The 24109-nt window shown below is 40.9% G+C and overlaps 1 protein-coding gene across 1 annotated transcript; it reads left to right on the top strand.

Moving 5' to 3' along the window:
* Positions 1-1210: 1210 nt before the first annotated feature.
* Positions 1211-23443, top strand: EXOG (exo/endonuclease G). The gene is made up of 6 exons (XM_059818950.1): positions 1211-1373; positions 2720-2869; positions 6406-6545; positions 8291-8367; positions 11413-11527; positions 22855-23443. Exons 1-6 carry the CDS (start codon positions 1226-1228, stop codon positions 23311-23313), a joined length of 1089 nt encoding a protein of 362 aa, XP_059674933.1. The 5' UTR covers positions 1211-1225; the 3' UTR covers positions 23314-23443.
* The last annotated feature ends 666 nt before the right edge of the window (positions 23444-24109 follow it).

Here is a 24109-nt window from a genome sequence, read left to right as displayed (position 1 = left end):
GTAAATCCCAGGACCTTGCAGTGAAGCATCTGCCCTTCCACCAGTTCTAGCAGAGGAGCAGAGCAGACAGCAAGGGACAGTGACTGCCTAAATGGTTCCAACCTGATTTACTAAAACTTGCCTGCTAATACCTTAGCAGTTGCAGGAAGGCAAAGTTACACTGAATGTAGGGCTGCTATTAGAGCCATGAACAGTACGAAGCAGCACGCCCTGTTCACGATGCGCCCACTGCAACTGCACAGCCAGGTCCTTGGCGAGGACGGCTGGGTATTTCCTCTGGTGCGGGAGACTGTTAGCAAACACACAGCATGCACAAGTGCCGTGGGGTCTGTTCCCAGTTAGGGAAATAGCTTTGGCGTGAGATACCTGCCATCGGGACGAGCATTGGGCTGGGGGCGGAGATGCAGCTTCCATTCACCATGGGGTTTGGGGTTCTTTTTCCCATCCTTAGCTTCAGCTGAGCACCAAACAAGATTCAGTGAGGCAGGGGGACTGGACCTGGAAAGAGATTAAAAAAAATAAAACGCTTGAGCTCCCTGTACTCGTAGCAACACGGTGAGCTCTGTAATCCCCACAGCATGAGGCAAGAAGATGCCCTCAACCACAAACTGAAGCATGGCCGGACCTCTCCGGGAAAGCTGCCTGCAGTGAAGTGATGGCATGGCAACGCAGCCTTCGTGTTTTGGTGTATTCCATCGCTAAACTGGTGCTTTTTTTCAGGAAAAACGCCTCTCGCTTGGTGCTGGGCTGGAAATGTCTACAGTGAACACACCTGAGGCCAATATGAACTTTAACAGGCATCTGTGAGAGAAAAATAGTAATAATCGGGCTGGTGGTTTTCCTGACGAAAAGCCTGATGTCAAACCAACAAATGTGACTAAACCCAACCCCCCACCTTCCGCCGGGGCTGGGGCCCAGGGCAACGGCCCCCAGCCTCACTGGCTGGGGACTAGTTTAGCCACCCCTCTCCGGGCGGGCCCCGTAGTCCTCATTAGGCCGAGCCCCACGCCTGAGCTCTCCCTTTGTCACAGCGCCCGGGCAAATCCCGCTTCGCCCGTTCCCCGCGGGTCGTTTCCCCGCGGGATCCTTTCCCCGCGGCGCCGCCGCTGCGCTGAGGCGATGGCGCCATGGTAGCCAGGCGCCCGCGCCGCCACGGGCGGGCCGGCAGGGGGCGCTGCGGCGCAGCGCAGCACGGCGGCTCCCTTCCTCCCGCCCGCCCGCCGCCATGGCGGCCTTCCCGCGCCACCGCCGCTTTCTGGGCGGCTTCGTCTGCGGGGCCGCGGCGGGTGCCGCCGCGTCGTGCTGGGCTGCGTGGCGGCTCCTCCGCAGCCAGAGCCAGCCGGAGTTGGTGCCTGGGCGAGCCCTGCCGGAGGGTAAGAGCCGCGGGCAGAGGGGAGGCCGGGCGCGGCGGTCCCGTGGCTCCGCAAGGCGGGAGCGGCGGCGCCTCAGCGAGGCGGGAACGGGGACGCCTCAGCGCGACCCCGATCCCCCCAGACTGCCCCCCCAGCCCCTAAACCCTCTCCCTCCCTTCAGAGCAGCCTTCTCCCCCCTGCCTCCATACTGGGGTGCCCAAAAAGGCCGAGAGGGCGGGGAGTTGCCCGAGTACCTGCGCCGGGCTGAGGGGGGAGGAGGGTATTCGGGGACGCTGGGTTGTAACTTGCATTAAAAACGCAGCTTCCCCTTGCTGCACCTGCTCACACCGAAATGTTGGTGAGACACGAGGAACGTGGTTTCGTGCGGCTGCCACGATGGCTGCAAATGTCCCGTGTCACAGTGGGGAGCGGAGAGCAGTTGCCCTGTGTGATCTGGTAAGGTCTGTATAATATATACACGCATACATATATAGAGAGATATATATGTTTACTTCTAAACACACAGTTCAGGTCAGGCCGTAACTAAATTTCAGCTCTTGCTTCCCCTGCGCTTCCCCAGGGAGACGAGGCCAGCACGGGTGGTGGCTCTTCACTTGGGAAGGCCCCGGCCCGCTCGCCGTGGGGGGGTGCAAGGTGTGGGGAGGGGGCTGTTGGGGGGCACCAGGGCCTGGTGGGAATTAATGACTTTCTCTGCAACCTGAAGGCTTTAAAAGTATCTGACCATTGGAAAGGACAGGAAGAGGGGCTCTAAAAATGTGAGTTGCTATCGAACAGAGGGCTGGAGGATGAGGAAGTCAGTAAGACGGATGTAAATATTCCTACATGAAAGAAAAACGTTACTTGCAAAAAAAATAATCTCAAAGTGAAGCTTTCATTCATTCAGCAGAGTGTAAGTGTTCCCAGTGAGGGCAGGACTCGCACTTGTGCTCAGCTCGTACGTCTCAGTTTGTGAGGAGGAGCGCAATTTCCAGCTCTGAAGGGTGAAATGTGTGTGTTGATCTCCTGTGTCCGTAACTCCTTGTTGCCTGATTTGTCCCTAAATATCTGATAGCTTTTCTTCTGAAGCCCAGCCCAGAGCGATTGCTAGGTAGATGTGTGTAGGCATTAGAATGGGTGAGTTAGTGCTAGAGCTGAGATCATGTGAGGACATGATGAAAAGCACAGCTTTTTTGGTAGAAGGGAGTTTCACTGGATAGCTCTTAATATTTTTTTAGGTCTTAATTGTGGCAGTAACCTCAAGTAGTTTCCTATACAATGTGTTTACATCCACTGAGATGCTTTTCTTACTGTCTTGATTCTGATCATATTTCGTCTTTGGATGGCTTTCTGTTTATTTTTCTCCTTAGAACCAGTAGAAGAGTCTCTGCTGGAAAAATATGGATTCCCTGAAGCTGGAACAGAGACCAGATGTTACACGAATCATGCACTGTCTTATGACCAGGCAAAACGGGTGCCTAGATGGGTGATTGAACATATTTCAAAACAGAAGACACTGGGTATGTAGGTATTTATTTTCTTACATTTATGGCACCCAGAATAGGCTTTGCAGTTCACAGAATGTGGACCCAGGAGCAGGCAGGGAGAAAAATCCTATAGTGATCTCTAGGTATGGATTTTTCCACCAATTCACAGTCCCACTGGAGGCAGCAGGCCTCTGGGTAGATGTCAGCTTCATGACAGTATTAAAGCTGATGTTGCCAGTGATTTAAAAGAGATCTGTCACTGCAGGTTGGCAGACCTCTTCAGTATATTTTCTCTTGTTGGGACTAGTCTGGTATTGAATGTACAACATCCTGAGGCCTGCAAGACACACTTGGCCCAAGGGCTGAGTATGAAAGGGAGGAATGAAGAACAACTAGAGCTACCTTCTGTGAGAAATTTCTGTTAGGAATTTATGGAACAGTCTGTAAGCAGCAGATCAATATAGCTGTGTCACTGTAAACACTCTAAGTCATGTTGCAGGAGGGAAGCTTAACTTACTTCTTTTAAACATGAACGGAGAGAAGATGAAACACTGAAAAATAAACTTTTCTTAACCTGATTCAGACCTGTAAAGTTCAGTGTTACTGCTCAAGCGCATAAAAATTGCTCTTGCTTTCTTAGCTTGCGTAGTCATTTCTGTGGGCCAATTTATGTCAGTTTAGGTACTGCCCAGTATGTGTGAATGCTTGTGGAGTCAGCGCCTGTAGTGGCCAGACTGTTTCGTCTACAAATCTTAGAGAGATTTGCTCAGAATGGGGAGAAAAGATGAATGTCCATTTCTAAGATAAAAATGGAGCAAAGGGCATCAACAGTTGTAATTGTTCAAAGCTAGATAGGGCATACCTACTCACTGCGGCCATGATTTACTTTGATGCAGTTCTGTTGTATTTTCTGATGTGCATTATCTAATACTCTCTCCCCTGTTCTTTATGCAAGACAGAGGCTCAGTGATTTTTTGCTGTCAGTGGTGAATGAAATATAAGTGGTACACCGTCATTGTAAATTAAGTTTATAGCATTAGTTCGGTTTTTATAAAGCAAATTATTAGTAATGGAGGTAACTCTATAATTGTAAAGTGTTTTATGAATGCAGTAGCCCTCTAAATATATCTTAATCACTGTCTTCAAATTACCTTTCAAAATTAAAAGCGTGATCCTGAAAATATTTATAACCAACCCCTAAGTAGCATCATTGATTCCACTTCTTTCTGAGAAGAAGGCAGTAATTCCAGGCTTACTTTCAAGTGGGCCTTAACAGCCGAATTGTTAAAATGTTTTCCAAATGATCAGATACACCTAACCTGCAAGTTGAAATTAAGCATCTGTAGGCATTCAGCTCTGATTTATGTCTGATAGCTACTCTTGTTGAAATTTGAGGCGGAATTGTGTTGTTCAGTGAAGGTCACAAAAACCTTTCGTGTACTGGAGTTCTGAAACCATGTGCTGTAAAAAAAATTATTGATAAGTAAGAACTTAAATATTTAAAAAACGTGGTAGAAAGAAATTAGCTTTACATGTAAATGAGATGTACAAATCTGATTACAGAAGAAATTATCCTTTTTTATCAAAGCAGTGAACAGAGAATAAATGAGAATATATTCTCCATTTTTCAGGTTTAATTGATAAATCACACTTTGTCTTAAATTCTGAGATTAAATACGATTTTTTTAAAAATAAGAATTCTGTCGCTCTGTATGCTGATAAACTTGTCAGTGTTGCTTCCTAAGCATCAATCCTGTGTTAAAGTATCATGTCACGTGCTTTACCAAAAAAGAAAAGAAACGTAAAGCTCCTTCCTTCTACCTGCACTGCATAAAGATGCTCTGACCACCTCTCTGTTTTGACATCATCTCCATGGACCTCTGCACAGATAGTCAGCAAAGAAGAGGAAATTGCTTACAGGCACTTGTTTTCATGAGATGCATTATCTATATGCATGCTCATTTTCCATCCCTTCCCTTCTTCCTTGTGGTCCCTGTGTATTCTTGGGCTCTTCACAGAGCTGCCGAGTGGAGAGCGTGTACACACTTTGTTCTCAGTACGGAGCACAAGGAAGCATAGGGTGCATATGCGCTCAGTAGTAATATTAACATGAGAAAAAAGCCAGAGTGCGTGCAGTTTGTGTGTGTATGCACAGGCAGCTATAGAAGAAAGAATAATTTTAACAGCTAGCAGTGATCACTATTGAAAATTGCCCCTCATCTTGTATTGCAACAGGAAGTGCTTTATAAAAAGTGCCAAGTTTGAGGAAAATTCTCTCTGGTGTGTACAGGGCCTGATTCATGCTTAAATGAAAAGAGACTATATAATGGTCCTGTATATTGCGTCTGTGAAATTACGCCTGCGATGACAGCCTGAATTTTATAAAGAAAATTCAGTATGTTCTAGATACTTTGAATTATATTGTCATTTGGGAATAAAAATTGTGGACCACAGCGATGGTGCTCTAAGCCAGTTATTTTCCAGCTGCACACTGTGCTGCTGCCTGTGTGGAGTCACTGCACAGGCACAGCTGAGTGAGCCCTTGCGCGTGCCTCCGCTGCTTCTCTGGAGCACCTTCTATAACTATGGATGTTCTTGGGTCCCAGGCCATTCCCTAAGAAAGATGGTGACTTACTGGAGGTTGTCAGTGCCAGGATAATTCATGCAAGTCTCTTCTGGCCATCGCTTTTCCAAGGAAGTGGTCTGTGTTTGGGATGAAGTGGTCTCAAAGTTGCAGCCCACTCAGAGTAATTTCTTTTCTGAGGAGTTGACTGTGACTCTACCCGGTGCAAGTACAAAAATACAGGTGTGTGGCCAGTAAACCTAGGAAGAAGGCACAGGCTCCCCAGCAAAGACAGCAGCTTAGAATGGGCTGCCATCTCTGCAACAGTTAAATTAGGTCCCCTCACAACACTCCCCCCAAAATGTTTTTGTGTTCCAGAAGACTTTAGGCCTAGTCACTTTTGTGCACAATTCCCAAATGTCTGGAAAGGCAGAAGGGAAATCTTGGAAAGGGACAGGAAAGCTCTACACTTATTTCTGTGCCCATGAAGAACAGATGACTTAAGAGTTTCTCTTGAATGGGTTTATTGTTGTAGCAAGTGTAATTTTGTCAAGATATACCCATTCTACTTCCAGGCTAGACTTGGAGAAAGAAGAAATACTTGTAGTGGCCCAAACATAGAAATGGAATTGCAGCTGGTGAGGATCTGTATATCTTCATTGTCCTAAAAAGTGAATCTATACTGGTTTATATCTTCAGTAATCTTGCCTTTAATGTTAATCTGCATTTATGATAAGGCAAAAGTATTTTGGTTTTGTTTTGTCTCTATAAAACAGTAAGCATGTTAGAAATTCTAGCATATAGTGGGGAAGAACTTAGAACTGGAGCACAGATATTTAAGCAGAATTATTCTTTTTTATGGTTGAGGAGAAAAGTACCCAATTTAGATTAATGTGTTGAATCATTAAGCACGGGTCGTCTGGCAAGATATGACAGACCAGTTCTTTTTGTCTTATTGTTATGATGGTTTAATGATAGCCTAACAATTTAGTGTGTTATTCCTCAGGCAATGCAGACCGAAGGCACTGTAAATTCAGACCAGATCCTAACATCCCTCTAATGTTTAGTGCTGTCAACGAAGACTACCTTGGGAGCGGATGGTCACGAGGACACATGGCACCAGCAGGAGACAACAAATTTTCAACAGTAGGATTTTTTTTTCTTTCTTTTTAATTTGTTTTTATCAGTCAGAAAGGGTCAAAAGACCCTTAAAAGTAATGTGCAATGTTTCTTTTTCAGTTTGTTTTGAGATGGAACATGATCTCATTATTGATGCACAGACTTGGACTTGGAGTTACAAGGTCTGTTCCTGACTGAGCACTGTAGGATGCTCTCACAGTCTGCTTCAGGCATCTAAATGAGGTGACATACCTCTCTTCATTAAATCACACCTGGATTAGCTTGTTTGGCAGAGATGATGTGACTATATCTTGTACAGTATAGTGTTAAGCAAGTAGTCTCAACCTCTTATATGTCACATTGTCTTCCTGTAAAATGAAGATGATAACCTTCACCAAACAAACCTCCAGAGTGTCTTCTGAAGCTCTGTTAAATGGAGACAGGGAACAATGACTTCATTCTGGCCAACAGGTGCTGAGATGTTTAAGGCTAGATTGGGCAAAGCAAAGATGCTGTTAAATACTGTTCTGTATTGGCAAGGGGATTGCCTGGATGATTTAAAAGGCTTTTTCCTTTCTGGCAATGTGTATGAAGTAAATTAGAACCTTCTTTTGCCATAGTTCTTTCAGTCTATAAAATGTCTTCACCTGCCGTTTATTTGAGCTGTAAGAAAAGCATGCCCTAATGCCTTGGCTGACTAACAAAGCAGCCTTGGATTTATTGGATCCTCTTGTGAAATGTGCCTAATGCAGCAATTTGTCAATTAAGAAGCAGTTTGAATTTGTATTTCTGCCAGGCAGAATAGTATGCAGTGGGGCAGAGTGACAGTGCAGTAGTAGCACGTGGTAGATGGAAGAACCAGTTGTTTTATTTCTACTGGAAGTGTCTTTGTGGTTATTTATTTGTGATATCTGGAGATTTTTTGCTGGTGAGCTACCAGTGCAGAGAGATCCTGGACCTTGCTTGAAATGCACTGAGATGATACAATCTTTCAAATACAGGATTATAAAAATGTAATTTCACGGTTTAATCAGTGCATGTAGTGTTTGCTCATTATCCTAAGGAGTTCTGTCAGGCCCTTCACTTTGAAGAAGTAGCATGTGAAAAATATTGACAAGTACAGGACCTATGAAGATTCTGGGTTAAGATCTTGGAAATTTTTTCTCCTGCATTTCCCTGCATATGCATAGTTTTTTTAGTGCCAGCTCCTTTGCATCTGGACATATGTCAGCTTAAGTTCGGAGAGGTTTATGACACTTTTTAAAGATAAAATCAAGCAGATATGTAGATGTTTGACCATTATGGTCTCATAAATCATTTCATAGTCTGCATGTTATGTATTTGTAAAGTATTGATGAATATTTTTAATTAACCTTTTCTCGTAAGGGAAAGAAAAAGTTAGCCGTTAGGCAGTCAAACAAATGAAAAGCATGGGTGAAAGTATCCTTCCCATTCAAAAAGAAGAGTAGCTAGTTGCTTCCAAAGACATTACAAAACTGACACTGGATAACATAGTAATTCCTGTGCCTGTAGAACTGGACATTCTTGTGCCACGTTTCTGTCAAATAAAAAAAAAAAAAAGAGCATACATTTTGCAAGGTTTGCACCCCAGTTATGCAACTCTAAATCCAAAATAATTTTGTAGATGTTCTGACTTAGGTTTTGCCTAACCTTTTATGTTGATAATGTTAAGACTAAACTAGAAATGGATTCTGATCCAAAAACTTCTAAAATGTTTCAGTGAAATTGTATTGTTTTCTTTCTCTATGCAGAGAGCTATGTCTGAAACATTTTATCTGTCTAACATCGTGCCTCAGAATTATGAAAATAATGCTGGATTTTGGAACAGGTGAGAAACTACTTGTAAGTAAACTAAGTGAAAAATATCAAGCAGTGGCAGAAATCAAAATGCTGTATTTATAAAACTTCTTGACATCAAAGTATTCTAGTTTATAGGCTATCTGTAGAGATCATAGCAACTTTCACTGAGATGAAAAGCACCTCAGTCCTCACAGTTCAAGAACAGTGTAACGACTACTTTAGTTCTTTATTCAATCAAACTATAGAGGACATTTAATTAGAATAGATAAAATTACTTCTTCTGGCTGATGTGGCTAAAGGTACTAGGCTTAACATCTCTGTCCTTAAGGAAAATTCAGTAGAAGCAAGGAAAGGGTTTAGATCTTGCTTTAACATCTCTTCCTCAAAGACGCGCTTCCCATGTGAGAGTATTCACATCTCTCTATGTGGACATTGGTTCTCTTTGAATTGGAGAATTGAGTGCTCCCTGCTGAGTCGTGACTACTTCAGGTCTTCGGTGCTTCTTGGAGTGCTGGCTTCCCAGCAGCAGTCAGGCAGGTTCTCTGTCACTTGTGAACGCTGGCTGGATCGGCTTTGAGGTGAAGTGAGAGGTTGATAAATTTAAACTTTTTTCACGTAGGGTTTTTGCTCTTTCCTTCCTTTGAGCAGAGAAAAACATGAATAAAAATAGCATTCATCCAGTGCTTCTAGCATAGGACTTACAGAATGTTAAGACTCAGAAACAGGAGGGGAAAATGATGAATTTCACAAGGTTTGCTCAAGGGAAGGTTAGCAAAATTATGTACAGTATTGTACTAAAAGTCTATCAAAAGTGCATCATCATTCAACTACACACTGCTTTCCTGTTTTACAAGAATGCATATAAAATCATATGAGGCATTCAGTAAGGTTATACTGTTTTATAGACAAATAAAATTATATAATGTTTTTAAGAGATTTTTTTTTTTATTGTTTTAATACCTCAAGTATTTGAGCATAAAATTTCCTTATACCAAAGCTAGGTATTTGTACCAATTCAAGGTTGGGAACCTTCCTTATTTCCCTTGAGCAGGATCTCTGCCTCATCACCTCATCAGGAAGTCATGGGGAATGTTTGAAAATTTCCCCTGGCACTATCAGCCCTGCAATTTAAACAACTATTATCACTTTCTCCCAACCCCAGCACCCTATCCCCACAGTTTAAATACACGAACAAGGTATTTGTGCCACTTGTTTTCTCAGTCACTTGTTTAATGATAAATAGTTTTAAGGATACAGTGTTTCACGTGTGTTGTATTCTTTCCTGGCTTCAGTACTCTCTTCCTTTCTCTTTTTTTAATTGCTTGCTTCTTGAATTGTTTTCTGAGGTGCAGGTAGACAATACAGCTTAGTCAGTTTAACAATCTGTTGGTTTTTAAAGTGGTGTTTGCCCTCCAGCCATGTGTTTTTGCTGCATTCCCAGTTCCAGCTCTGGTACTAGCCTGACTGCAGCGAGTCAATTCCATTTGCTAACCCAGTTAAACTGATTTGTGTTTTGTTTTGCTTGGTTATGTTTCTGCCAGATTAGAAAATTGCATCAACTGGTGAGATGAGTGCCAGAGCCAACATGGAAGATGGAGTAGGACTGTTCAGCTGGGGCAGACGAGGGGAGCAGTAGGAAAGGGGAGAGCAGGACTGCATCTTTCAGCAAGCTATTAGATAGTAAGCTATTAGATTGGTGCAGTGGTGTGGTCTTAACTGCACCTTAGTATTTCTTCCTCATTCTCTTCCCACCAACATGCACGCTTCTTTCTTTGCTGATGTTTAACTGTTGTTTTCTGTCTTGTTTTGAGTGCGATTTCATGGTCACTGCAATCTGATCTCTGTCCCTGCTGCCACCAAAAGCAGTTTGCTCCTTAGCTGCATTCATTGCCATTCTTTCCTTGTGCCACGTGGTGTTTGTATTGCCATGCCGTGAGACAGCCTGAGGAGCTGAGCTGCTTAGAAGCAAAGCTGACGACAGCAGGAAAAAAAATTAGCTTGTGGTCAATGCTTTGGCATATCACATGGCAACTCACTATAACCAATTAAGAAAGGGCTCATTCCTGCTAATTCTGATTCGTGGGGCTCATTCCTGCTAATTCTGATTTGTGTGAGCTGATTTAACTTGCTAACCCAGCACAAAAAAATTTGTGGATTTGTTCAGGGTTATTGACAGATGAAGAGTGCTAAAGGTAGCCCAAGGGAGAGGTATGAGGAACAGGGATGAGACAGAGAAGGGGGTGAGACCTCCCCCTTTCAGAGGCAGCCAGATTAGCTGGGCTCATCTGTCTTGTGTTCTGGTCTGTTTGTCCATTTGAGTGAAGTGCAACTCTGTCTTTAGTAAAGGACCAACGGGTGCTTATGGTATGTGATTTCTATAACAGTTGGGGTGTTAGAACAACGAGGGGCTATAATATTTTGTTTTATGTAAAATAGGCACGATCCAGAAACCTTCTTATTTGGAGAAATATTTTATGCTGTAAACTGAATCGATTAGTTTAAAAAGCAAAAATAATGTTAGTATTTCTGGAGTTACTACTTATTGTTTTTTGTATAAAACTGTTTAAAAATAGACTTAGTGGGAATGGCACCTAGAAATTTTCCTAAGTACTTTGAGCTATGGAAAGAGCTGTCTGTTGCAGGACATTGATTCCTTGGGGAGGAACATACAAATCCAGTAACGTGGTAAAACCTTCCAAAGTAAGAACGCCACAACCTGCTGTTTAAAACAAGTATTTTACTAATCCCAAGTGACCATCAACAGTATCTTTCTAGTGTCAAGTGTGGGAGTAAGTAGAGAATTCAGATTTTCAGGACAGGTGGTAAGGCTACGGAAACCATTTTCAAATGTGTGCGATAACACGTGCCTATCTGTAAATAAGTGAACCTGGGGCAAGTGGGAAGTATGAGCTGGGCCTGCATTTTACCTACTTTGGCTTGCGAGTCAGTCACATGAGTTTGGAAAAATGCTTCCAAAATTTCAGTAGTTCATCTTGCCCTTCACAGTATTTTCAAAGATGATTATGTTAAGTTTTCCCAGCTGACTTTACCGTATCTGACAAATGTGTTCTAGAATGGAAATGTATTGTCGGGAATTGACCGAGAGATTTGAGGATGTTTGGGTAGTTTCTGGACCTCTGACCTTGCCTCAAACAAATGATGATGGAAAGAAGAGTGTTACTTATCAGGTATGTATATATGTTGCTGGGTTAACAGTGCAGTGGTAATACTGTATTTATTTATTTAAAATTGATACTGTAGCTTGATAAAGCAAAGTTAAATATCCTAATACATGCTAAATGTACGAAATGTACAATACTAGTTGGGACAAGTTCAGTAGAGATGTTATATTTTGCCTACACATGAAAAAAGTATAATTTTAAAATAATTTATTTACAGAGAGAGTTCTATTAAATGTCTGTTCACAGTCTGCAGTAAAACTGTTTTTTGACTTCTATAAAACTTGACAGTATCTAAGCAGAGAGTTAGTGGGTTTTGCTGATGTGTAGGCATCTATTCAATCATTTGTTGATATATTTTAGAAACAGTGCAATACAAAGGTATTGTGGGTTTCTCAAAACTATATAGGGTGTTGGAATGCCTGTGCTCCATTAATTTCAAAAGCAGTTGTTTGCTGATAATGTCATATGCATCACTTAGATGAGGCCTTGCAACTGAGATTCTGAGTATGCCAAAGTCAGTTGACAGACTTCGTTCAAGTTCAGTAGGTTTTAGGTGAATGCAATGTAATCACTGGTCCATGGTACTGGTGCCCCCCCCTTCTTCTTTTGGTCCTCCGTTGTTATTACCTGCTTAAAATACTCTGAAGATTTAGGATTGATCATGCACAGTCCCTAGAAACTGTCACTGATAGACAAATAGGAAAGCCTACCAAGTTGAGAGGTGAATTTATTATTGCTTATCCTGACTTACTCTTTGTAAGCATATGTTTAGACATCTGTAGGATCTGAACGTAGTAAGGTATTCAAGGGAGGGAGTATTACCTTCTGCCTTCACTGTAATGAGATATTATTGCTGTTTTCAGTTGCTAGATGAAAGCTAGCATAATGCAAATAATAAATGCTGCATTTTGCACCTCTTGAAAAAACACTTTTCCTTGAAAATAAGTACTTGGTATCAACTGCAGCTTCAGCTCCTGAGTGATTCAGCTGTCCAGCTAGTTCTCTGAGGAGCAATGAATGAGCTTGCTATAAACAAGCCCCTGTTTCAGAGGGATATGGGCGACACAAAAGAGAGAGATGTTCAGCTTTCAACACTGGCTTGTTTAGTGGTAAGATTTAGGCACTATTTCTCCATTATAAATACACAGCTGATTTCCATTTGATTGAACTAGGAACTCAGTCATGACAGAATGTAATTTTTCCTGTTCGCTTTTACCTTTTTACTTCTTCAAAAACTGCTTCTTGTGTCCCCACCCGCACATGTCTATAACCTTGACTGTGACAAAATCACAGCTTTGGTTTTGGGTTTGTTGGTTTGGCTCATTTTCAAGTGGATAAATAAGCTGTGGTTAAGGGATATGACCAATGCCACATGATAAGCTAGTGGCAAAGCCAGCTTTAGACTGGCAGTGGTTCTTGCCACCCAAAGGGAGAGTGCTGACTTTGCTATTGCCCATGATGCTTTCCAGTCCTTTCCCTTGTCTGCCAGCACTGATGACTGTCAGATCCTTCCACAAGATGCTTAATTACCCAATGCAATAGAAAACTGGACTCTGTATTTGCTTACTGGGCTTGTTTTCTACTGCCATAGAAAGATAGAGCAGCACACAGAGGAGTCCAGTGCATACTGGTGACAGCATGAGTTATGTCCAAAAGCACATAGCTGGGAGCAGGAGGGAAATGTTCCCTTTCAACAGTGTTGAGCTGAGCATTTGGCTTACTGTCATGCAGAATGGTACCATAAGAGTTCTCCAGGCTTGCACATAGCTTGCTGGAATTTGCCTTCTTGTAGCTGTCAGGATATTGTGTTTTATTTTTTATCCCTAAAAATATATATTCATCTTACATTGCAAAGAATTAAAAATCTTGAGCTGACTTGAACATTTTATAACTGAAAATTATTTTCCAGGAAGCAGCTGAATCATCTATCAACTGCGTCTATCAACTGCTTCACTTTAATCTTGGTCGTGTTTTTCTAGTTTTTCTCTAGAGAAATTGTTTACTTAGAAGAGAAGGATTCCATTTTCTGAAAAATGATTTTGGCTCTCCATTTTGGTTTTGAAATGTAAATTTTAGTCTCGCACAGGTAAAATATAGGAGCAGGCACTGCATCTTACTGCTTTTATTCAAAGTAACTTGATACCAGGATACAGTGATGGAATAATAGTGGCACAAAATGTCCATGCTGCTTCAATTATCATACTGTTCTGTTCTTGTCTGTTGCAAAGATGTCTTCATCATCTTTGGGTTTCATGACAACTCTGGTCTTAATATAAACTATGAAGCGAAGTTCAGTGTGAAATTGAACAGTGGAATGACGGTATTCATGTTTTCATTTCACCATTTGGCCACATTCATAAATCCTTTACTTAGCTTCCTAGGGTGAGATTCATTATGTAAACTAATTTGTATTTAAGCTGTATTTAAGTACAGATAATGCTGTCTACAGGTAGGAAAAGTAAAATGTTGATTTTGGGGTTTTTGTTTTGTTTTAAATATTTAATTATTTGATTTGGCTCCTCTTTGGGTACACTCCGAAGTGTAAATAAATACAGGCTGATAATTGTTTTGTTATTTTGAAATCTTTTTATGGCATAAGTTCTTGTGGTTGCCATTGAAGTTGTCCTTTGGGGAGAGACACTTCAGAGTGGAGTGTTATGTTGGGTGGTTTTTTTTTTTTTCCTTCTTACGTCAACACATACACTTAAAAGAGGGAACACAACCTGTCAAAGCACTGGAGAGAAGTTCTTTTCCAGCTGATATCTTGGATATAATTGCAGTCATTGCCATTGATTTTGGCAGTCTGGGCTTCTGCCCCTAAACCAAGAACACTAAGAGTAGGCAGCTGAACGAGAAGGGAAGGTACCTCTTAGCTGTCTTTCAGAATGAACTCTGCTAGGTTCAAACAAGTGACTTAGAAATGAAAGGCTTTTAGTCCTCATTGTTTGGGCTTACGAAGCTGATGTGAGAAGGTGTCCTTTTTCTTTGTGTGTGCTGTTTAGGAGAAGTGCTGTAGTATACTCAATAGTGCTGAAACTCACAACCTGTAATCTGGCACTGTGACTGTTAAGGCTGAGCTCCTTTCTAATGTTTTTCTTCTCTGAAACTAGAACTGTGGAAAAAAGAAAACACAGAAGTACTACAGTGAATGTGTCTGCATTGATTTGTTTCAGATCCTCTCTTCAATCTTGGTTTCCTTAGTTTTGGCTAAAGGAGTGGTGAAATATGGTATCCATGGCTTTACAGGCTGGTGTTTTTCTTATCAGACATCCAAAAAGGTTATTTTTAGATCACTATAGAGGAAAAACAGAGCATCAGTCGTGGCATTGTTCCCAGTTCCTGCTTGGACTCTGGTACCATTTGCTGTTTAATTCCAGAAAGGGAATTAACCTTGAACTCCTTAGATGCCAGCATTGTTCCATCTGTTGGCTGAACTTGTTGTATCCTCAGATATGTTCTGTCATTTCATCTGTCTCCAGCAGAGGCTTTTATTGCAAAGAGTGGATTGATGACTGTGCTTGGTATCTGAAAAACATATTTTGAGAATATATGTAAAATAGAATGCCAACAAGAAGAATCTGTTCTGTGTCATTGGAGAGGCAGATGCGGGTTTTCCATCTTTGTCCAGATCAAATCAAAATGACATTGTCTTGTTTTATACAGTACTGTTCTCCAGTGACTGTCACTTTAGTGTTTTTCCTGTGACTTCCCTCTGTCAGCAGATTTGGAGTTTGAAATACAAATTTTGCAATAATTCTACTGTGTCATGCTCAATGCTCCACCCTTCTTATTCCAATGTCATCATAGTAAATACTAATTTAAGAAGAATTGGCTATGGTTGGCGAATGAAAGTACAGTTTAGATAACATTTTGTTTGTTGTTTGGAAGAAGACATTTTCCTGTATTCTTTAGTGATAAACTGAGTTCATCCTGGAATCATGTCTGCTGTTTAATTTTCAGAACTGAATGACTGGGCTGTGCCAGACGTGCACAGTAACTGTACCAGAAGGTCCACTTAGTTGTCATCTAGTTCTGTGGCAAGTAAGTCCCTGGGAGAAAAATTGCACCTCTCAGATATAAGATGGTGCTTTACGGTTTTCCCCAGTCAACTTTCAGAAGTAGTAGAAGTTTTCTCCTAGCCAAGATACTATGGGAGAAGGAATCCTTATTAAAGGAGGAGATAAACCTGGGGACTGTTACTGTTTGTTGGATGCTCCAAATAGTTTCAAGACTACACAGGCAACTAATGGATCTAGATCCTTATACAAGACCCATAAAACTTAATGTGCAAAGGGCTAGATCTTAGATCAGCTGATGTGAACGACTAGAGCTCTGTCAGCCCTAAATTTAGACATGATGTACAAATGAAAATAATAGGCACTGGTTTAAGGTTGGAGGCGAGACACCAAAGGTGCAGGATAGATTTATGAGGTTGCTTTTATTTAGCACTGTACCCTTCCCAAAGGTTCTTTTATTATAGGAAGAGTGATGGGGACTGTAGTGGATTCAGTGTTAAGTAACCTGAATAGATTCTGTGGAAGTAGTCATCTGTCATCATGTAAATACAGTATCATAATGTGTATACACACCCTCTTTATTAAAAAAAAAAAAAAGTGTTGGGTTGTCTGTCTTTTAATGCCATAACTATGTATTTAGGCACAGCTTTTTTTTGTACCATCTCTTCTTTTTTTTTTTTTTTTACTTTCTTTTTTAGGACTGCCAAATGATTTGGCAGTAGCAGTCAGACCAGCCATAACAAACTACATTTTCCTGAAGTACATACATTTGCATTTTGGAGTGCTTGGCTGTGCAGTGTTGTTGCAGATTGTTACTATGATTTTTATCTGTAGTATTTTCTATTTTCTGTATTGCTAGCTCTGCCTTCACACCCCTCAGTTCCTCTGAATGCCATCTGACAGAGTCCTCTCAGCTATTGAGGAAAAAACACTTTTGACAGAATCAGTGCTGCCTAATACAAATCCAGAACGAACTGGAGTGAAAGCAGTTAATGCTGTCACAATGATCAAGTAAATAAATTATATAGATAGCAAAGGGAGTTTTTTATACTGCCAGAAAGTCTGTTTCTGTACAGAATTTAGTATCAAATTATAATAAAGCTCTGGATTGTCAAACCTGGGGTCATATCAGCAGGAATGATATTATCTACAGTAAAACATCTGATGGGCCCGGTCAGTATCATGCCTCAAGTTACAGCTAAAACAAAACAGAGAAAGCTACAGTCTTGTTTTGGGTGACAGGAATGATGTCCTTGAACTCTGTCCATCAAGAAACGTGACAGAAGTCTTAATTTTGTTATTGCCAGACATAGATGGAAGTATTGTTACATAGAGAATTGTGTGTATGCTTGTTTTCAGTCATTTCTGGTTTGCAGCATGGCTTTGTTCTAAACTCTGCTTATTATACAAAGATGGACAGGCAAGAAATGGTTACTGGAGTGTAGAGGGAATTTCTGGAGCTTTCATTTTAATGTATTTGATGATGGTACCCTCTGATGCAAGTACTCTTCAGTGCTGCCAGTTAAGTCATGATTGAATGTGATTTCTGTTTATCAGGTTTTAAGAGAATCTCAGATAATTGCCAATCCAGAGCTGGCTCTCGCTGAGGAAAGGCTGGTCCCTTCTGCTAATTCTCTTCACGGTTGATTTTCATCTTCTAGTCACTAGGTGGCAAAATACTACTTTTAGATTCATGAGTCCTGTCTTTTAAAAATTATTCCTACCCTTTCAGAAGAAGATAATTTTCTTACCACTCTGGGAAGCTGTAAGAAGTCCAGTATAAAATGAAAATACGGTAACATTTGTGTATGTTTTAAAAATTTCTAGTAAGAGTAACAATTCTGTTTTCTTCTAATACAATCTCAAGTGTTCTGCAATTACACCTTATGTATTCCTTTTCTCCTGTTTATGTAAGAATGGAGTTCTCTTTTTCTCATGAACACCAAACTGTCATTTTTAGGGACAGCTTTCCTCCTATTTATCTGACTACCACCGTGAAGGTACCGTTAGTTAATGCCATATGCTTTATGGCATTAGCCATAATGGCTATTAGCATTAGCAAATGGCTTCATTATTTATTGTGATACTTAAGCACTCCACAAATATTACCAAATTTGTCCTTCCTCCAATTTTAAAAACTACGACCAAGAACAATTTAATGATTTGGCCTAAATTGTGAGGAAAGCCAAGCTTAAGACGAATCCCCATGCAGTAACTTAGCTATGAGACCGAATTTATCAAAGCTTACTGGGTTGTTTCTGTTTTAAGAAACTGTATTGCTTCTGCCCTTATCTTTATCTCTCCCTGTGAGCTCTTTAAGTTTGTGTAACTGGTTACCAACACCTTTGTTGTTTTAGCAATACGTAAACATCTCTAAATTCAGGTATTGCACACATTTTAGTGGTCCTTCCTCATGACAGATGCCCACATTTAATTGGGCATTGAGGAGTATAACAAATTTATACACACTTGTGGAATGTCAATAACAATGTCAATAATAATCAAAACCAATAAACACTATGCTGAAAATGACATTATCATAATGTTGCGTTATTAGATGACACCAGTTCAGTCGTAGGGCTTCAGCCAGCACCAGATCACCAAAGAAAACAAGAGCAAAGCAAAAGTGAAAGGAATAAGCAGCTGCAAAAAGTTGGGGCAATGAACATTTTTATGTTGAACTGATACAGACAGCAAAGAGAAATAGTATCTGAAATTTCACATTGGTTTCCCAAATGATGATGGGAAAGGAGTATTTTTAATGCTATAAAAAGAAGGCTTTTAGCTTGAATGCTTTTTTTTTTTTCTGTTGAGAGGCTGTTGAAAATTTGAAAGATTAAGCAAAATTTTATAGGAATAGCAAAATGGAAATTTTTAAAGGATGACACAGAAACTTACCTTGTGGACTGTTACCAACATGGTGTGAAAGCATGTGGGACAGCAGTGATTTTCAACAGGCCATTGCTGTATTTTCTTGCTTGTATTAGCATATGCGATTCTATTTGAATCATAGATACTATTAAAAACTGTTGCTCTTTTCCAGCTGGGGCAGATAGCTGTTTCAGGCATTGATTGCTGAAAGATCATCTGCTGCCTGTGGGTAGACTAGCACAAATCAAAGTCAACATCTGTGTGTGGATAATCTTAACCCATTTTCTGTTCCGTTACAACAGGAGCATATGCTATCTGCCTCTGTTAGGCATGCATTGAGATAAATGGGATGGTGCAGATCAGAGCAGTGATTCAGACTGCTGTAGTTAGGTAGGAAAATCCTCTAGGTGGCAATAGGAAATGAATTGTTGAGTTTGTTTTTCCTACCTATTGCTTCTGTTGCAAACTTCACTTTTGCAGAATCATGCTTTACTTCTTTCCCTGGCTGTTGAGTTGGGCAGGGAGTGGGGAACTCTGCGGAAACATTCATCTGCAGCTTCTGCATCTACTCCCATAAAAATTGTGGTATACTACAGAGCATAATGATGGAAATATTATGGCGCTCCAGAACTGCATTTCCTTTTTTAACAGAAATCATTGGGTCACACTGGCTGCATAAATTATTGGTGATGCATCCTGTGCATGGTTCACGTAAGCATTAAACTGCAGAAAAAAACATGTCTGTTCTTTGTCATGCATATTTACTCTATCAGAGAAATCAGGCACCCTCCTTTGATGGTATTCTCCAGCAGAATGAGCCGGGGATAGAATTTTTATGCCACGTTTTGTGTAAGGAAAGGACACTTGTGGACTCTAGCCATTTGGCAGGCTGAAGTTTGTTTTAATCACTTTAACAATATTAGAACTCAGTGAAGTAATTACAGAATTAGTTTACTGCTATTCAGAGGACTAGTATAAAGCCTGACCACTACTTGAATTTTATTTAAACCCTCAAAAGAGAGCTTACGTGGAACTGAAGTGGTACATAAATTACATGTATGGCCATTAGCCGTATAGAGTTGAGTTGCATTTAGAACTACATTTCTCAAAAGGCCAACCCTTCCTTAATTTTGAACTAGTCCTCTTTTTCCTTCTTTCCTAGCCTCCTTCATAGGGGCATGTATTATGCATAAATGTGCATTATTTTGCATAGAATATATATATTTGCGTAATGTTACATAAGCACAGTGTCTGTTTTTCTTAACACCCACCTCAGGCATTCAGCATTTCCATTTCATACCTAACTATTCTACATGCAGCTCTATTCATTCCCCAGCCTTTCTATCCACCCACTCAGTCCTTAGACTCAATCCCCTGTTCGCTCTGCTAGCTCACTCAACACACATTCACCTGTTTGTTTTACATATGCCATATACCCCCTAATTGGAGATACTTGTAGCAGCTCCATCTGCGTGTTCACCCTTCCTCTAGTCTTTTATACAACAGACAGAAGATGCTGGTATGTGTATGTGTGTGGGAGGTGTTGCGAAAGGGAGGGAGCGGCGCTAAAGAGGACCTGGTACGTATACATGTGGAAAGAAGTATGCGGAGAGGCCTGTAAAAGGCAGTGCAGGCCATACTGCACAGGAGTGCTGCAGGTCAGGAGATGGTTGGCCCACGGAGAGTCTGGGGAACAGGGTTTAGTCTCACTACTGCCTTCTTTCAGGAGGTTACAGCCGCTTCAGGGTGCAGTGCAGCTGTGCACAGCCTCTTCCTTCTCTTCTGCCCTGCCCTAGGAGCATGCAGGAGCTGGGATTGCAATGCAGGCTCTGCAAGCTCCCTGCTCCAGGGGGGAGAAGGAACTCCAGCCTTCTGCCTTCAACAGTGTCAGTCCCTGCCTGCACTTGGGTGAATATGGAAATGTGAAACCCCTCCTCTCCCCCTCAGGGCTTTTCATGCGTCTTGGCTCCCTCCCTCTCACCCCCAGTATGTTGCATGTACTCCACAATTTGGGTGCCACCTATCTCAAGTAGGTTAAACTCCTAACACCATTCATTTTGTAATTCAGTTTTAACCAACCAGGTAGAACAGCGTGTTGATGCGTAGTTTTTAGTATATTTTAAAATTGCCTGTGCATCAGTCAGTTTTGATTATTTATGCAGTTGATCCTGAGGAGCTGTAACTCTGGTTTCACCCACACTGAATGCTAAATGCAAAGTGCTTTGACACTCAGGAGCTCTAATTTCCCTATCAAGACATCTGTCGTCGTTGAAAGGGAAAGCAGATTTGGCATAAGGCATTTATTTATTGCTTATCAGTTTCAATGACTGTTAGACGTCTAGGCAGAGCTTTATTTAGGAGAAGGTTGGTGGCATAAGCAAGATCATTTCTGTAAAAAAAAAAACCCAACAAAACACAACAAAAAAAGTTTAAACTACAGCAAAGCCATTAAATAGCCTAGTTTAGGGAAAGGGAGGAAAATATTCTGTAACAGAGTAAAGAAATATAAGAGCACATATTTGCCAGAGACAATAGTAATGTTACTACTAAGCTGTTGTACAAAACATGAAAAAACTTTTTATCAGAGGTTTCCCTTTCTCCTGAAGGTACTTTCTCTGGTTTTGGTCTAACGTAGGACTTAAAGACTTGTCACTTAAAAAACTGGCAACAGAGGCAGAAAACACACTTCAAGCACTGAAAGAATTCATAACTGAAATTAGTTAATTATTGGAATGGACAGGCGTGAACCTTGGTTCAGTAGCCACAGGCAAAGTTTGGTTTTATAAAACGTATTTTCTTTTGCAGAAGTTCTGAATACTCTCAGAATAAAGCTTACATAGGAAGTGTTTCTTTTGTGATTGAGTTATGCTGAATACATGAATGGACAAAGCATGTCTGAACTGATATATTGGATTAGTTTGTAAAATACTTTCAATTAATGTGATTGGTTGTGGCAGTGAAATAAATACCTGCTTTCTCTGAAATTGTATTTTAACTACATCTAACAAAAGCTGTCAAAAAATCAAAACAAGCAGTCTTTGCTTTTGCAGGTATTGCAAATACTGGAAATAGTACCAAATTACTGGATTTTATGTGTAAAACAAGATGCCTTTGTAGTTTTTGTAGGGCACCTGCATCTTTTTCTTCTGTACAAATTTTGGAAGGGTAGTTATATTGAAGGGTTATGCAAAACTCAGATTTTCCATGTGTGAGCCTGTTATGCTTTGTTGGCATGGCAGGTTCAGTTCAGCAATATTGAAGAAAAAAAAACCTAATACAGTGCATGCATGAGCATCACTTTTTGCATACGGGAGAGATTACATTTATCATCAATAGGTATATTCCCTTGGACTTATTCCTGACACAGGGTGGGGTGTCTACTGTATACATATGTGTGTGAGCTTTTAACAGATTTCATGTGAATTCAGAGTCCTGATCCTCCCCTCCTGGTGCTTCAGCTAAATTCCTGGATCCTGGTCTGAGTGACCCAGCAGGAAATCCAACATGTACAGGCTCTTAAGTTGAATCATAGTGAATTTATGGAAGAAATAGGTGCATTTTCTTTGGATAGACTTCTCTTCCAAGATACTGAGTCACTGAATGTACTTATTTATATCCAGATCCCCTCAAAAAAACACGTACTTAGGTAATGTAGCTTTTAAATACAGCTTGTGTATGGGTAATAGAGATACAAAGACTAATGGACAGAAGGTAAGTTAGAATTGATGTGAAATGCATATTAAAAACCACATGATTTGGAACTGTCAGGTCAGGAACTTAGTATAGAGCCACTGTTGCTGAAAAGAGCTTTCCAAGCATTAACAAAGTGATGCGGAATGAGGAAGGAGCTCTACCATCCCTTCAAGTCAGCTACACTTACAGATCTGCACCAGGTCTTGGCTGACTCCCTGTTTCCAAACGTGTTTTTCAGATTTGGTTCCAGTTCAGTTTCAGCCATAACTGAAGTTACGTCTGCTTGGGAGATTTGAGTTTTTTCTTCTACCAGAGCTCCTTGTTGCAGACCTTTACAAATATTTAGGCAATTACTGACTAATCTTTTGACCTTCTGTCTGCATCATTGTTCTTAACAGTATAATATAAAATTATACTGTTACAGGAGAAAGGCAGAGAACCTCCTGGGAAAGTCTCCTACCAACAGTGGCCAAACAACCCTGCAGTGAAGTGTTTTTTGCCCTGCTTCTCCTGTTTGAGAGAGAGATCCAGGCATCGAATAACTAGCTCATTCCTGACCAGCTGTATAAGGAGCTGCAGTGAAATGGTGCTTTCCACCTCAGCTTCTAGCCTGATAACCTTGCACATGATTTTGATGTGTAGTAACGTGCTGTGACTCCTTTTTAGAGGTCGTAGGATTAGTCTCCCATCTTTTTTTATCCCCCCCTTCAACTGATGAGTTCTGTATCCGTAACATACCTTTCCTTTTGACAGGTAATCGGAAAAGATGATGTAGCTGTGCCATCCCACCTATACAAGGTGATCCTTGCCAGACGGAGCAGAACATCTACAGAGCCCTTGGTATTGGGGGCTTTTGTCGTGCCAAATGATCCCATAGGCTTCAGTCACCAGCTGACCGAGTTCCAAGTAAATATTGAAGATCTGGAAAAAATGTCAGGTTTAGTTTTCTTCCCCCAGGTGGACAAAACCAAAGATGTTAAAAATATCTGTGAGGTGGATACCTGTAAACTGATGGGCTTCAAGGAATTTACGTTGTACATCACTGCTCGAAAAGTGCAGAGTGCCCGTACATTGCACCGGTTGGAGAAAGCCATGTCAGAGTTAAGGGAGGCGGGAATTGAGCCTGATGAGTATCTTCTAAAGCTTCACAAGAAGAAAGAAGAAGAACTGCAGGAAAAACAAGCAGCAGCTAGAGAGGGGAAAGCTGGCTGAGCACTTGTTCGGGAAGATGTTTCGTTTCTCGTACTTTGGAAGGGGAGCTGAAGGCAGACACAAAGACAAGGGCTCTATGAGTTATCCTTTTTTGAATTGTGAAAACAATAAAGAAACATTTGGAAGCTGATGAGTTTGGAATAACGTTCATTCTCCTGTAACACGATGCACACACGTGGTTTGCTGCAGTACTTAGATGTGGGAAATGAAAATGACCCCTTTCTGGCATGAATAGATTACTGGACCTCCAGAAAAGGCTTTGTGCTATTTTCCAAGCGAGACGTCAGACTTGGGGTTTGTATGGAATCCCTTCTAGGAATATTATAAAAATAGACAGCAGACACCTTGGAAGTATAACTGGAACATGTTTAAATGTAATTCCGCCTGCAAATGTCATTCAGTATGATGCTGTAGAAGCAATGGTACTTTCTGGGATTTTTAAAAATTAAATTAATTTAGAAGATTTCATTTAACACTCTTTTATTAGACACCTGTAAGACATAATCTTAATCCCTTACAGTCTTTACTTAGTTGTGTTAACCAAACCAGATTGTCTCTTACCTCTCCTGACCTTGTGTGCTGTGGATACTTTAGCATGTCAGTAGCTGTCAACTGTCATTTGTAGCGGGCTTCTTCCATTCATGTATAATTCTGCAAGTTTTTTTAAAAAAACAATAGAAGCAGAGTTTATACAAGTTGCTACCAGGGTAGACTGGGTCTTCATAAATTAATGTAAGCTTAATATTTCACTTTCACCACTAAGTTTGGATAAATGTGTTTTCTTGCATATTGTTTG

Source organism: Gavia stellata, chromosome 6 (assembly GCF_030936135.1).
Source record: "Gavia stellata isolate bGavSte3 chromosome 6, bGavSte3.hap2, whole genome shotgun sequence".
In the NCBI taxonomy this organism is placed as follows: domain Eukaryota; kingdom Metazoa; phylum Chordata; class Aves; order Gaviiformes; family Gaviidae; genus Gavia; species Gavia stellata.
Note: the sequence above shows the minus strand (reverse complement) of the source record. Positions and strands in the feature narration are given on the sequence as shown.

Bases quoted from the DNA above. Each gene is read 5' to 3' on its own strand.
- EXOG (XM_059818950.1), top strand. From the start codon at position 1,226: ATGGCGGCCTTCCCGCGCCACCGCCGCTTTCTGGGCGGCTTCGTCTGC. The intron at 6,546-8,290 runs GTAGGATTTTTT...TTCTCTATGCAG, and splicing joins GAGACAACAAATTTTCAACA to AGAGCTATGTCTGAAACATT. The intron at 11,528-22,854 runs GTATGTATATAT...TCCTTTTGACAG, and splicing joins AGAAGAGTGTTACTTATCAG to GTAATCGGAAAAGATGATGT.